Here is a 14,228-nt window from a genome sequence, read left to right as displayed (position 1 = left end):
CTTTAGTCTGGTGGCAAACCCGATCTGTCAACCCAGAGCGTCAGTATGTGTCGGCTAGGAATGAGACTTAACAATCAAAAAACTTAGAAATTAGCCCTTAAAGCTTTTTCACAAAATTGGGAAAGGTTTTTTTTTTTTTACAATTTGGCTGTGTCCATCAACCTTTTCTAATGCAGTATTTCAAAATGCGCGGAAAACCATGTTGATTGAAACCCGGCTCACTGTGTTCCAAAAACAAATCTGGCGACATAAGCAGAATGACACGATCAAACTTTCATTATCTCCACAAACACAAACACAATTGTAGAAGCCACCATCTGCCTCTGGCTGCAGATTTGTTATGCCATGCTTTCAGGTCTTGTCGCTGCACCGTCCACACAACAATGGCTCATTCTGGAGAAGAAGTCTCTCCAGTTGGGCCGCCAATTTTGCCAAGTCCTTGACATGTGGATTTTTCACTTGTGTGGCTCTGGCCATCAGCTCTATTAACACTGTACTCGGCAAAGTAATTGCCGAGATCTCAGAATGTGGTAACATCCTTGAAAATAGATCCAACGGGGCAAGAAACACTAGCAGCCAGACAATCAGACAAGACCCCAAGGACGAGTAATCAGTGTAGCTGCAGCTCATTCCCCACCACAGTATCATAATGAAGGTGCAAAAGGACAGCATGAGAATGAGCAGCACCAGTCACACGCAGAGATGTGCTGGAGAATAAACTCTGAACACTTGTTCGTTGACTACCTTGTTGGTATGACATAAATCTACATGAGATCCAAAAGCAAGTTAATAAGTATGAAGACACAGGACTGTCTCCTCGAACTCCTTACAAAAGTCCCATTTTCTCAGGCTCTTTTCGGGCCTTTTTCAGGTCAAACATGTTGATACCAGTTTCCCAATCATACGAGGCAAACAAAGCATCAAGTATGGGTCACACCATATGTTTTAAGTGTCCTCTACAATCCTCCTGTTTTGTGTACTTGAAGGAAGGATCTTTGGCCCAGAATTTAACTCTTAGTTTTTCTTTTTTTTTCTCCCTTTCTTTCAACACTAGTGGCTCCACAAAGAGTTTCTTTCACAGACACAAACAAACTGAGGTTGTCCAGGAGCAAAATGAGGAATTTGGAATACGATGTTTAATGAATGTTCCTCACTTAATATGCGCAACAAACCAGAATCAAAGTCAGAACTGAATTACCATCATATTATTTTCAACTAGCAATGGTATTATATCCTTAGGTCATATCTAAAACTTTTTCAGGCAAACATGTAACACACACATCAAAGCAGGTGGTTCATGATAAATCGTTTGCTCAAACTTTGTTCTCAGGAGTGACAAAAGAAGCAGTTTACAATTTAAGAGTAATGGCCCCAGAACAGATCATGTTATCTTCTTTCTTACTTTCTGTTTTTTTCTTTCCTACTTCACGTCCATATTTTCCTACTTGATCAGATTCTTCTACAAAGACACTTTCTTACCCTGAAATGTTGCACTTCAGGATCTTAAAGGCTTTCATGCAGTCTGTCTCTCTCTTTGTACTCTGTATTTAGCGTATGTTTTGTCATGAAATGTTGTTCAGATGTTTGTGGTTCTCAGATTATGTATCTAAGTTTTTTTAACTTTTCTCCATGCGCCACCATGAGGTTGACCTTTGGGTTTTTTAGTAAAATGTCTCCGCAATTTTCGGATGACGTACCATGAAATGTGCAACACAAAGTCACGTTCAACTCAGAATGACTTGCGATCACTTTTTTGATCAGCTGACTTTTCAGCTAGTGAAATCCTCATCTAATCAGCAAACGTTAGTGAGCTAACACGTCATTTCACGTGGATGTTGAAGCGTAATTACCACAGGGAAACTCATCTCTGTATCGCTGATATATTCAAATTGCCTCATATAAACTGCCTGATAACCAAACAAATATGGATGACAAATTAAACCAAAATTCAATGTGTATGTGATATATCAGTGTATCAATCAGACCAACTCTAACCTCAACTCTTACAACCGTCTTGACGATGTGATGTTGTTTAACATCATTGCATTACAGTTGTTCACTGGTGGGCTGACACTCTTGCTCTCACCAGCCAGCTTTCCTTCCGAATGTAGCACCAATTTCAAGAAAATCAGCAAAAGAAACTGCTCTACCATTATGAGATTATTAGCAGGTAGTTCATTGAGCAGCGGATGATCCTAATGGTGTGTTCAGAACAGAGTGCCGCTCTTTCTGCCCGTTGCATTTTTTTGTCCAAAGTTTGTGTTGCCCTGTGATGCAGTTGTTTCCATGGTTACAGCTTGTCTTTTTATGCCGATTACAGACATGGCCTGTGAAGCTTACAGTGGAAAGTCATTGTTCTATGGAGATTGATATAGAATAGAAAACATACTTAAATGTATTTATATCTATGGTGTGACACATACTCAACTGGAGCATCCTGGTAGTAACTACTGCTAGTGTGACAGAGATCCAACCTGAACCTGGACATCATTTTGAAAATTTTGTCCGAACTTAGCTCGGCCTGTCAGGACTCTACGGGTTCCGGTCAGGTGTCCACACTCTAGTCATCAGTCAGTTTCATACAAACTGACAACCGACACTAGTGGCTGTTTGACAGCTGTATTTATGTATGTCATGATTTATTTACACAACTTTTTTCTAGTGCATTTTGCCCCTTTTCTTTTTTTTTTTTGTGCTATATCTATCTTCACCAAGAAAGATTTTTTTCTCTTGTGTCTGTTGGTTGGTTGGTTTGTCGGGAGGACGGAGATCTCATCCCCAGAATAGAGCCCCATTAACTTTGGTGCGAATTGGAATAAGAGCATTGTGAGATGGGGTGTTTTTCCACATTTTTGTTAATTTCTCATGGAATAATGCATGGAGCGTGATATTAAAAAAAAAAAAAAAATCAAGGGTATTTAGGTGGCTGGTACTTATGAGCGAGTACAAAAGGGGAGTATGTGGGCCCTGGCGGAAGTATGTGCTCTGAGTGCCATTCTAGTTCAGGATTATTTTTTATTTTTGGCGTTTCCACTCACATCTTTATGCGCGAATCGAAAAAAGCACATTAAAAACAGGTGGATGGAAATCCACCCAGCGACTCTCGTTAACTAACCATTCACTCAATAGAGCGCTGTTTGCATCACACCTGCAGTGTCTCTCTATCGCGGGCCCGCACGCATACACACCCACCAGATGCTGTAAAGGCTTTCTGCTCCTGTGTGGCAGCAGGTGATAATTCTCAGTGCTGTACAGAGACTGGGTTAATGAGGGGTCAAAGTGTTCAAGTAAGAAACAGCGGTTTTATGGTGCCTGCTGCACGCTGATAGCTGTTTGAACCGGCCGACCTTTGAACCCTGCGGGGTCAAGTGATCAACAAACGGGGTCGTTTAGATAGGTCAGATTGGGACAACTGAAGGATGTGTATGTCACAGCAATATGTCCTCACAGTACAGATAAATTGTTCTTAATGATTATAACCCCACTCAATTTGTTTCCAGGGCCATTAGATTGTTGTCAGCTATCAGACTGTTTAAGGCATGGCATACATTTGATTCATTTGTAATTTAATTGATAACCTCATGTCTGTTAAATATTCAGTTCAGTAGTTTAGTGGTTTAGTGACCCGTGTGTGTGTGTGTGTGTGTGTGTTTCTATCTTTGACATGTAGGCACTGAGCACAGTATGTTTTTGTTATACTATAAACTGACATCTACAGTCTGACATCTGTCTTCATTTATTGACTTTTGACATTTGATATTCCTGCAAATCAAGATCCTCTCTTTGTCCTCTCTCTCTCTCTCTCTCTCTCTCTCTCTCTCTCTCTCTCTCTCTTTCTCTCTCTCTCTCTCTCTCTCTGTCTCTCCCTTCCAGCAAAGTGTCCACCACGGCTATCACCAGTGGACATGGATCACCGAGGGGGCCTGTGATTAACAGATAGCACCTTGTCTCCTCCGCTGGCAGGCCATCATTACGACGAGCCCTAGAAGATAGGTTCTGTGGGAGAAAAGACCTTTTGGAAAATGTCAGCGACAGTCAAAGCCCCAAATTTTCCTCCATTCACTCTTTACCATGTGATGCTACCTACTCTAAACCCCTTAATTACGCCACCCCATCTTTCCTTTTGCCTAATGTTTTGTATCTAAGTACAGTGTCTGATTTCAGAGCATGTGGAGATTTTATTTTGTCTTATGTGGCTTACCTGAAGATTTAAAAAAAAAAAAAAAAAGGGAAAAAAAAAGGAAAAACAGCCCTATATTTCACCCATATCAGCAAAACCAAGCACTATCAAACAAACAAAAAAACAGCAGTGTCTGCAACAGCTCCCCTTCCCCAGTCCCTTTCACTGGAGCCAGCTTCACTGTCTTAATACTCTTAGTCCCTCAGTTGGCATGTTTTCCAAGAACGCCGCTGCATTTCCAGATTTGTAAAATCCGTCAAAATGCCTGTAATGAATATTTCTACAGCCTTGATTGTGTTTAATATGCTGTTTGACCAGCCCAATAAGAAACATGTACTGATCTGGCACCAGAGGGACCGCAGCATCAGTAGAAGGTTTATTGTCCGGGAAAAAAAAAAAAAAAAAAAAAAAACACGTCTGGACTGTCTTTTATCAAGTGAAGCAGAAACATTTATTATTCAGATAATCTCTTCTTTCCTGTGCATGAATCTACATGTCATTTGTCATTTGATTTTTTTTTTAAAAAGCTACTACTATTAGTACAGTTGTCTTCATGGATTAACTGTCATCTTGTGAGACAGGTCTTTGTTTCTCTACACCTACATTGTACAGTCTGTTTTACTGTTGTTTTAGCTTTGCTGGAGAAAAAAAAAATTAATAACTCCTTTGCATTTTATTGCTGCTTAAGAATAAAATGTAGAGCTTTCCTGTCTTTTTTTTTTTTCAATTTAGGAGGTAAATTAATACCTCAAAGCGAGAAGTTATGGAAAAGTTTTAACATTTAAACCATGTATTAATTTCAAGGCCTAAATGCGCCCTCAATTATTTTACCATTGCCCCTAAGTAATTGATTTTAGGTAGAGAAAGAAGGAGGAGGAGGAGGAGGAGGGGGCGATCTGTGTGTTAAATCTGTGTGAAAACCGCAAAGCCAACAAATGAAAAATAACTAACGGCGTAATTGCTGCGAGCGTTGTAACCTTGCTTTATTGATTTTTTTTTTTTTCATCAAGGCATTTGGCTTACATCAAAGTTAGGCCCACAATAACACAAGTTGTTTCACGGCTCCCTCTAATAATTCACATTTTGTTCCCTCGCTCAGCCTCTCGCTCTATCATTGACTCATTCAGGTGTGTTCAAACCAGCCACACAAAGATGAACACTTGTGAGGCTCGGGGTCCGGCGGCGTGTGGTGTGTGAACGCGGTGAACAGACACAGACAGAACGTGCACGGGGACGAGATAATGAGCATCTCAGGTGACTACACGCGGTGATTACCAGGTTGCCTGTGTTATAGGAACTATATCACATAAACATACACTCCCGCTCTGTGCACACACACACACACACACATTCAGACGCACGCTCATGCGCACACACACACTCTTGAGAGATCCTTGGTTATCACACCCTTCCAGATTGTTCTGAACTACTTATGGAAAACACACACACACATCTCAAGATGTGGCCACTCTTGCCAATATGAGCCCAGTGTTAAGAACAGTTGTTGTCGTTGTCGTCGTGTGGTGTTTTTTTTTAGCATCTCTAAATTCCTAGCGTTGCTAAGGTGCTTTGGGAGGGGATTAACAGAGGCTGGCGCCGATGAGCAAGCCTTGCAGATTTCCAACCAGCAGGAAAAAGACAAAGAAAGAGGGGAAAGACGGAGGAAAAAACAGGAGAGGGTTAGACAACAGGGAAATGGCAGGAACAGCTTGTGTAAACACGATGACTTGAGAGAGGTAAAGAGGTAGAGATGAATGAGCGCCGAGCGACGGAAAGTGAGACCAAATAATAAGCATCCTAAAGAAGATGCCTCAACTTTCACACTCTGTGTCCTTTTCCCTTCTTCTTTTCCTCTCAAATCTACGACATTTTCATCTCTTCACTCTCTTTTCATGTGCTCCGTCCTCTCCTCTCTGTTTCTTCCCATCTCTTTATTTCCCCCCACAGGCAACAGTTTCAGATCCAGACACTTTTGTCTCCCTTTTCTCTCTGTCACAACTTCAAACAGCGCCGGCGTTCAGGTCATGCTGATGTGCCCGGAGCATCGGTGACTGTGCCGTCTCAGGTGTACGTCTCCCAGCGTGTCCTTGATGACACTCTCTCCCTTTCTCCCGTCTCGCTGCTTTTAATTAGTGTAGTGAGCAGTGGAGGCAGCAAAGACAGCTGAGCCACATTTACCAATTATCGACCTGCTCGTAGGTACCTCTGCCACCGCATTTCAATGCTTTTAATACTTCTGCAGCTGGAGAGAAAAAAAAAAAAAAACATAATTACACATGAACTGAGCCAGAAGAATGGAGAACGTCTTGATTCTCACTCTGTAAATCCCTGGATACTTGTTCAGAGAACAAATCAGAGTGTGTTTTTCTCAAACTAAAATCTCCATTAGCCAGAGCAGGCGCACCAAAGGGAGGGTCCACATGCTTTTCTTTGAATCCTCTCCTCAGGCTCGCCGTCTCAGGTAGAGTGTAACTGGATGCGGCCTGTTTGTGGAATACAAGGCACTTGACCAAGGGCCAGCACTGCTCCTCCCTCCCCTCCCACCCCTATCCTTCCCCTACCTGGGTCAGGTTACCCCTCAGCCACCTCCCCCCCCACCTCCTTTCCTTGAGTGGCGGCAGGTAGTGTGTTTTGTAGCCGCCATCGGTGTCTGTGGATGTTGAAAAGCACGTGTCTGTATGTTTGTACTCTACCCAGACAGGTGTTTGTGACTCTGTTTGGGCTCGGCAGCTGGGCTCCTGTAACTGTGCCCCTCTCGGCCGCGCTGGCTAATGTGACCGGGTTGGCTGAGGCGCGGAGGCGGCTGTCTTTCAACCACTGATCCCTCAGAACTACTCATCTGATCAGGCTGGATCTGCGCTTCGCGGCTGCTGGGGTCACACAACCCAACCCCGGGGTCAACCAGCTAATTACAGACCCCTGTGTCCTCCGTCTCTGTCACCACCGGGGAGATGGGGAAGGTGGGGTGGTAGAGGGAAGAAAAAGCGAGAATATTGACTTAGACATCAAAAGGTCAACAGTGAGTATAACCAGGCTGTACTGTACACTCTTTTCCCCCTTTAGTTTATTGAAGAGAGGAAGAGCACGAGGCTCTGGTTTTAGAGCATCTTTGTCACACCCTTCCCAGCCCTCAGGCAGAGACAGAAGCTTAGACCCATGGGACCAGAGCTGTTACAGTGTATGTGGATTTATGTATCAGCGTGCCACTAACTTCACATACAGGGGCTGTGCCAGTGCCTGTCTGCTTTCTTGTCTTTGTCTCCGAGATTTACTGTGGCAAGAAAAGCCTAATACACATATGAGGCCGACTTCACTTTCAAGAGAGGCCAAGTGTTATGTTATGATTTCCTTCAGCCTGACCTTTGCCTGTGACCACTGACTGAACTGGGATTTGAGAGAGAACTCTGTGCTGCAGGTTCATTAATCACAAAAATGCGAGGACTCCTTGACCAGTGTATCAAATTAATCAAAAAAAAAAAGGGGGGTACGTTAATCACACGCATGAACAGCATTAGTCACACTTGTGATAATGCCATCTGATTTAAACGTGTTGCTCCAGGCTGAGTTAATGATGCCACCCAGGGCCAGGCAGAGCAAACCTCCTTGCGATCACTGAAAGGACATTAATGGTGAAGCAATTTTCTTACATGTAGTCATTGGGTATGCTGATGCACGGTGCACAGGGGTCAGTGGGTGTTGCAGCAATTATGGCTTTTTTTTTTTACAGCAGCTTTTTCCTCACAGCTTGACCGCTGTGGTTTTCACTCCGGCTGTTGGAATTATATTAGTCACACTTCCCTTTTTCTCTCTGCAGGCTTTTTGTCCTCACAAATCATATGGAGAAAAAAAAAAACAGGTTTCTTGTGGAAAGATTTGATCCGCAAGTTGATCTTATGTATATGTTATGCACATAGAAAGAGTTTTAGGTCGATGCTGAAATAGAGGGAAGCATCACGTGAACCTGGCATGTGTGGTTACACTGCCCTCTTTTGAATGCACCGCAGTGTGTCTCGCCGGTGTGCTGCGGCAGTGGGAAAGAGAGAAAAGCAGAAAAACAGACATGAAGCTGATAGGAGAAATCACACACGAAATGATGGTAATTTCAAATGAGACATGTTGAGTGAACTTTCAAGCTTAAACTATTCTGTTGGAACAAATGCTGCACAAGATAATACAACTCAAAATTAAGATGTATCCAGATTCTGGTGCTGGCAGTTTGTTTAAACAGCTTGTGCACATAATAAAGAGTAACACAAATTAACATATAGACACATAAATGAGATTAAGATGAAATTAAATATGCAAACTCAGAGGAATAACATAGTAAATGTAAGATAATTGTTTGATCATATCGACAGAATCAATGAAAAATGTAAAAGATGAAATCACAGAGGGTTTAAAAGATTTCAAATAGTAGTTGGTTTTACTGTGTCAGCCAGTGATACTGCTTTTTACTGTGCTCACACAAGCCTCCTGTTGTCCCTAAATCACAGGATCTAATGTCTTGGTCACTCAGATAACAAAAGAAAAAGAAAAAAAAAGAGAGCTTCAGAAGAAAAGAAGTGCTTCATTTTTCTACATGTTGTTCAAATCTATCATGACTAGCAATGACCTCTTTCCATCCTTGAGCAAAATCAATTACAAAGATCTTCCAAGAAATTTATCAATTAGAATAAGTAAGTCAGGTTATATTAAACTGTGAGACGGATTGGACAGTGGCCATTCGGAGAGCTCCTACAAAGGTAAACAATGTATAAGCCGAGTGAGGATATAATTCTGTAAAAATATATTATAGTAGTAAGAAAAACAATGTAGTCTTTAATATTTGCTGCAAACACGCTCATCTTTTTACTTAATTCAATAGCACCAGTCCAGTAAGACACACAAACATTTCAGACTGCGACTCAGTCAATGTGTGACCCTATTGTCCACTGATTATAAATTGTAGGGTTACAGCTGCTTGAATATTTATGTACGCCACACTTACATTAAGTACACTACACAACTCTAGACATGAGTTGAAACTATGAAACTATTTGCCTGAAGAATGTAAAATATGTTCCACGGTGAAAGACAGAGAATCGCTGAGAGGACGTGTGTTTAAAGTTCCTTCAGGCACCTCTCAGCCTCTCGAGTGTGTATTCAAACAAATCCAGCGACTGCGATCGTCTCGGGAATCTCTCAGGGTGGGAAAAGATCAAGACAGACTTGATGAGGAATTGTGTGTATTAAAAGAAATTGATTCAAAATGAATTTCATCATAAAGACATTCTCGGAATAGTTTGAAAAATATGTCAAAATTGACTTTTGAGCTCTTCTCGTCAGGACCAGAAGTGCTCACAGAATATTTATCTATTTAAAAAAACAAAAAAAAACATTGAAGTGTTTATATTCTGTGCCAGGTTGAGCCAAACCTCAGACGACTGCTTTATTCAGACGACTTCTGCGCTAGTGGTAATAATGAAAGAGTTACATACTGTAATATCATTAGCAGTCCCATAATGAGCTCTTGTCTCCTGCTGGACCTTCTAGCAGTGCCTGGAGAAACAAAACGCCTCAGATATGATCTGAGATCGGGTAGATAGGCTCTCTGTTGGTTCTGATCCGTTTGCCTCTCTTTTGTGGCTGAGCTTGCGGCTCGGGCTGCAGTCTGCACTGTTCCCTGACCCCTGCAGCCCGACAGGCCGCTCTGATAAACTCATATCACACACATGACAGGGAAACCGAAGACCTGGCCTAATTAGCAGGCGGGACGTGAAAGATGGAGAGAGAAGGAGAGAGAGAGAGAGAGAGAGAGAAGGAGGGAGAGAAGATTGAAAATCAAAACGAGGAAGAGTTTATTAACAGAGCCTGTGACCTCTGGTTATTTATTCATGGGATTACTAAAGAGGACTTTGGAACAGAGTGCCCTGCCAACATTAACATTAACAACATTGGTTCCCAGTGAGCGCGATGTGCCTGGTTGCTGTTTTTGCTCCTGATAGATTTATAAGCATCGCAAACTCTTTCTCTCTCCTTCTCTGCCTCACAATCATGCACTTGACACCTTCCTCAGTAGACTTACCTGTCCAGGTATTCCAGTAATCCAGGCCAAGCCTTGTCAGGTGGAAGAAAGTCTATCCCAGGGTGGAGACGGAGAGGGGTGGTGAGGAGGAGGTGGAGGAGGGGGTGGGGGGGGGAGCTGCAGTAAGTCTAGCCGGTGGTGGGGTGGAGGAGGGAGGGAGAGGACCAGAGACAGGGGGCAGGTAAAGGGGATCATATTCAGGCTCCTGGGGACAGGAGGCTTGGCGTGGCACCGCACTGCCCACCCAACATCAACACTCTCAGGTTCCCTGGCTCAGATGGGCCAGATAATCACCCTCTCTCCACAGGGACCATCTGGAGGCTGCAAGGGAGGGAGGTGAAGGCCATATTTGATTTCAATAAAACATAAATTCACTCATCTGCTGGCCAGCCGGGGAAAAAAAAAAAAAAAAAACTCCCTTTTTTTCTTTTCCTCCTCTCTCTCTACCTGACAGCTGATTCACACAAAACATTCGCACATGAGCGCAACATGTAAGGCTGATCCGGAGAGAGAAGAAGAAAAAAAAAAAAATCACACACGTGTTCACACTCACAGCAGTGCTCCCTCTCATCTGCGAGTGTCTCCAGTTTGATTGACGCTGCTATCCCTGTAGAGATCAGAGGACGGCCACTGTGATTATCATCTCAACGTGGTAACCGAGACACCCCTAATCCCATAATAATCCCTCACAGTCAGCCCTGACCTCCTACAAGGAAAACACAAGCACTCAAATATACGTGTGCATACACACACACACACACACACACACACACACACACACACACACACACACACACACACACACATATACACATACATACATACATACAACTACACAAACTGACAGTATTTTGTCATGTTTCCAGTAAGTTTCTTTAAGTATATAATTGCAGACACAGAGCAGCAAGTTGGTTTATTTTCTTTTCGTCTCATAGTTCTCTGAAAACCCTGCAACTATTACCTAATAAAGTAAGAGTGTGGAAGTATTATAAGTAAAATGTTGTGTTAGAAAAGAAAAGGCTCATTGTGCAGGGTTTACAGTTATATTATTATAAAAATGATTATGTTTTGTTGTTTGGATCACTAACATGTGAGGCCAGTTTAAATGTTAATGTGGAGACAATTTTAAATACCCTGTGTACTACTGGCTAAATTAGTATTCCATATGATATGAGAATATCATGTTTTTATGTAAAATGTAATGAGAAACTCTTAAGTGTCAGATACATGAAGTGAGGTATCAAGGACACTGTCTCCCTCTGAAATGTAATATAGTGTAGAATAAAGCAGCACAGAATGGAAATACTCAAGCAACATGTCAAAATTGCAGTACAGTGTACAGTGCTGGATACATGTTCTTACATTCTTTATTATGAAAATTCCTGTTGAATTTAACATGACCAAATCTGTAAACAACACAAAAATCAATGGACAAATTACAAAAATGCAGAAATAAGTCGATATTGTGTCATCTGCCTGCTTAAAGAAGTATCTTATCCGAGGGACACTTCGACATGCAGACCAGGGGAATCGAACCAGCAACCTATTTTTTTTAAATATGATCGGTTTTCCTCATCAAAGGACTTGTACTAGTAGAGTAAACCTTTAGCAGCATAACTTCTGAGTTTGTTCCTCTGTTAAGACTAGTCAATCAGTTTGAGAGCGGCAGCAGGTCTGTTACTGTACTTTTTCAGTTTTAATACGGGAGCTACCTGTTTTGTGTATATTTGTACACATAACTCATCTTAATTCTGCAAACAAAACATGCCTCCTGTGAAGTCTTGTCAGGTTGTTTTTATGACTAAATCCATATATACAGAAAGAGTGTGTTGAGACAAAGCAACAGGCCTCAAGTGTAAAACAACATACTTGTCACTGTTGGTCGTGACGTCATCGGTACTGAGCTGGCCTTGACTTTCAGCCGTGATTTGGCATCAATGTAGCTGGCCAAGCATGGCCATTTTATAACCTTGTCACTCATAATGTGACCATGAAAAGATCCCTTCTCCGCGTAGGAGCCGGAGCACGACCGTGTTCCGTCTTTGAACAGAACAGGGTGTAATAAAGACCTAAAAACTGAAAAGTAATGCCTCAAAGTGAGAGTGTCACACTTCAGTTAAACTATATGGTGAAAAGAGGGGGAAATCTGTTATAAACTCTTCCTTACTGGTGACAATAAATGATTAACTATGGATGCATGTGTTTCCTTGGTGATTCAGTCATTGTGCAGTGTTGAGAGGGTCAAGTCCAGATTATTGTGTGATGCCACTGTTGTACCATTTAGGATGTACGTCGTATGTGAAACATATTTGGTTAAAATGAGAAGTGAACCAATGAAGAAAGACCAACCTCTTTAAATAAGTTAAAGCAACATATTAATTTTCTGTCTTTGTCAAATTATATTAAAACTCTCGGTAGCCAAACTGTTGCTATAATGTAAATCCACTAACCTCTGCGCTACATGTGTTAGCTACAATCTGTGTTGCATTACATATGGTTAAATAAAGACACAGTAAGTTAACGGCAGGGGTTTTCATTCAGAAAACTCAGATGTTTTACTTGATTTTAATTCACAGAGATTATACATCCTATATTTCTAGCAGCTGCTACAGTAAAGAAAAGAGCGAACCGGCTATAACTGGTGTAGAACTAACTATATATAATCATACACAGCACAGCCACGGGGCATTAAAAAAACACTATTTACCATAGGTAAAGTTAACCAGCAGGCAGGCAGGTATGTGCATGTTAATCCTTGTTATTAAGATAAAGGCAAAAGGGAGAGTCATGGAGGGTTTCGATTGCTGGGGGAACAGGTGGCAGCAGGCAGGACAAATTAAGGCCCTACGTGTGTGTGTGTGTGTGTGTGTGTGTGTGTGTGTGTGTGTGTGTGTGTGTGTGTGTGTGTGTGGGAATGGAAATAACACATGATTATGGTTAGCGCACCTATGAACACAATACCGGGTGACCAAACGGGCATTATGTCACCCCTGAGGAAGAAAATTGACTGAATTATGTCATATTTCGGTGAAATACTGGTAGAGTGGGGCAAACTGGCACTCTATCCAGATATATCTTCATATCACTCATGACAATTTGGATTTCATTACAGCAGTCCTAAATTGGATATGCCTGCTATTCTTTCATCAACAGGTGGCATCTAAATGGCTAACGTGTGATGTTTATAAAGGAAATACAATTCAATTTACTGTGCTGGCAAACATGCCTTTTTTTTGTAGCACCACAACAATGTTGGAGCAGAATCCAGGTGACACGACTGTTGTTTCATTTGGACTGTGCAGCACTATTTAATACTGTGCATCCGATTTTCTGCAGAACAGACTCCTGCAGGCTTTAGGGAAGTCGTCTGTGGACCAATCACTGTTCGCTACAACAAAGTTCACAAAAAATGCCGTCCTCGTATTCTTTATAACCTTTGTACTGTAAAATATATTTACTAATGATAAGGTTTTGGGCTATTTTACATGCTTCACAATTAAATTCAATCCCAAACTACATCTGCAGAGATGCCACATAATTCTGTGATGCAAACACTTTTAGCTCATATTGACAATTTAAGTTTATAGAACACTAAAAAATATGGTCACAATTTGTTCCAGCTCTACTTTTCTACATCCACACGTTTTTTTGCGCTGTACAGTATATTCCATTTCTCCAGGCTATAAACATCAGTAAACAGTATGAAACACTCCGGTGTCCCGAGGTGTGCCCAGGCCATCACGTCAGGTAGAAGATATGTTTGGTTTATTTTCAAGCCACTGACGGCTCATGAGACAATAAGCCCCCAGGGGCGCATACATGTTAAAGGCAAAAAGGTAAAGGTTAAAAAAAAAAAAGAAGAAAAGAAAAGAACAGTTATTGCGGTCCTGTTTTTTGTTACCCTTCTGTTGAAGCACATCACGGCGCTGTGCTATAAAAAGCTGGAGTTAAAGCACCGCAGCCCTCTGATTGGTCAGTCAGAAC

General features: G+C 41.8%; 1 protein-coding gene across 1 annotated transcript in view; it reads left to right on the top strand.

The window, feature by feature from the left end:
- Positions 1-4,887, top strand: part of sox1a (SRY-box transcription factor 1a) — an 85,881-nt gene extending 80,994 nt beyond the window's left edge. Inside the window, exon 4 of the mRNA XM_037110883.1 lies at positions 3,874-4,887. Coding sequence (XP_036966778.1) covers positions 3,874-3,933 — 60 coding nt within the window. The 3' untranslated portion in view covers positions 3,934-4,887. The remainder of the gene's footprint in view (positions 1-3,873) is intronic.
- Positions 4,888-14,228: the final 9,341 nt, after the last annotated feature.

This window comes from Acanthopagrus latus, chromosome 9 (assembly GCF_904848185.1).
Source record: "Acanthopagrus latus isolate v.2019 chromosome 9, fAcaLat1.1, whole genome shotgun sequence".
Classification (NCBI taxonomy): Eukaryota; Metazoa; Chordata; class Actinopteri; order Spariformes; family Sparidae; genus Acanthopagrus; species Acanthopagrus latus.
This window is presented reverse-complemented; position numbering and strand designations above follow the sequence as displayed.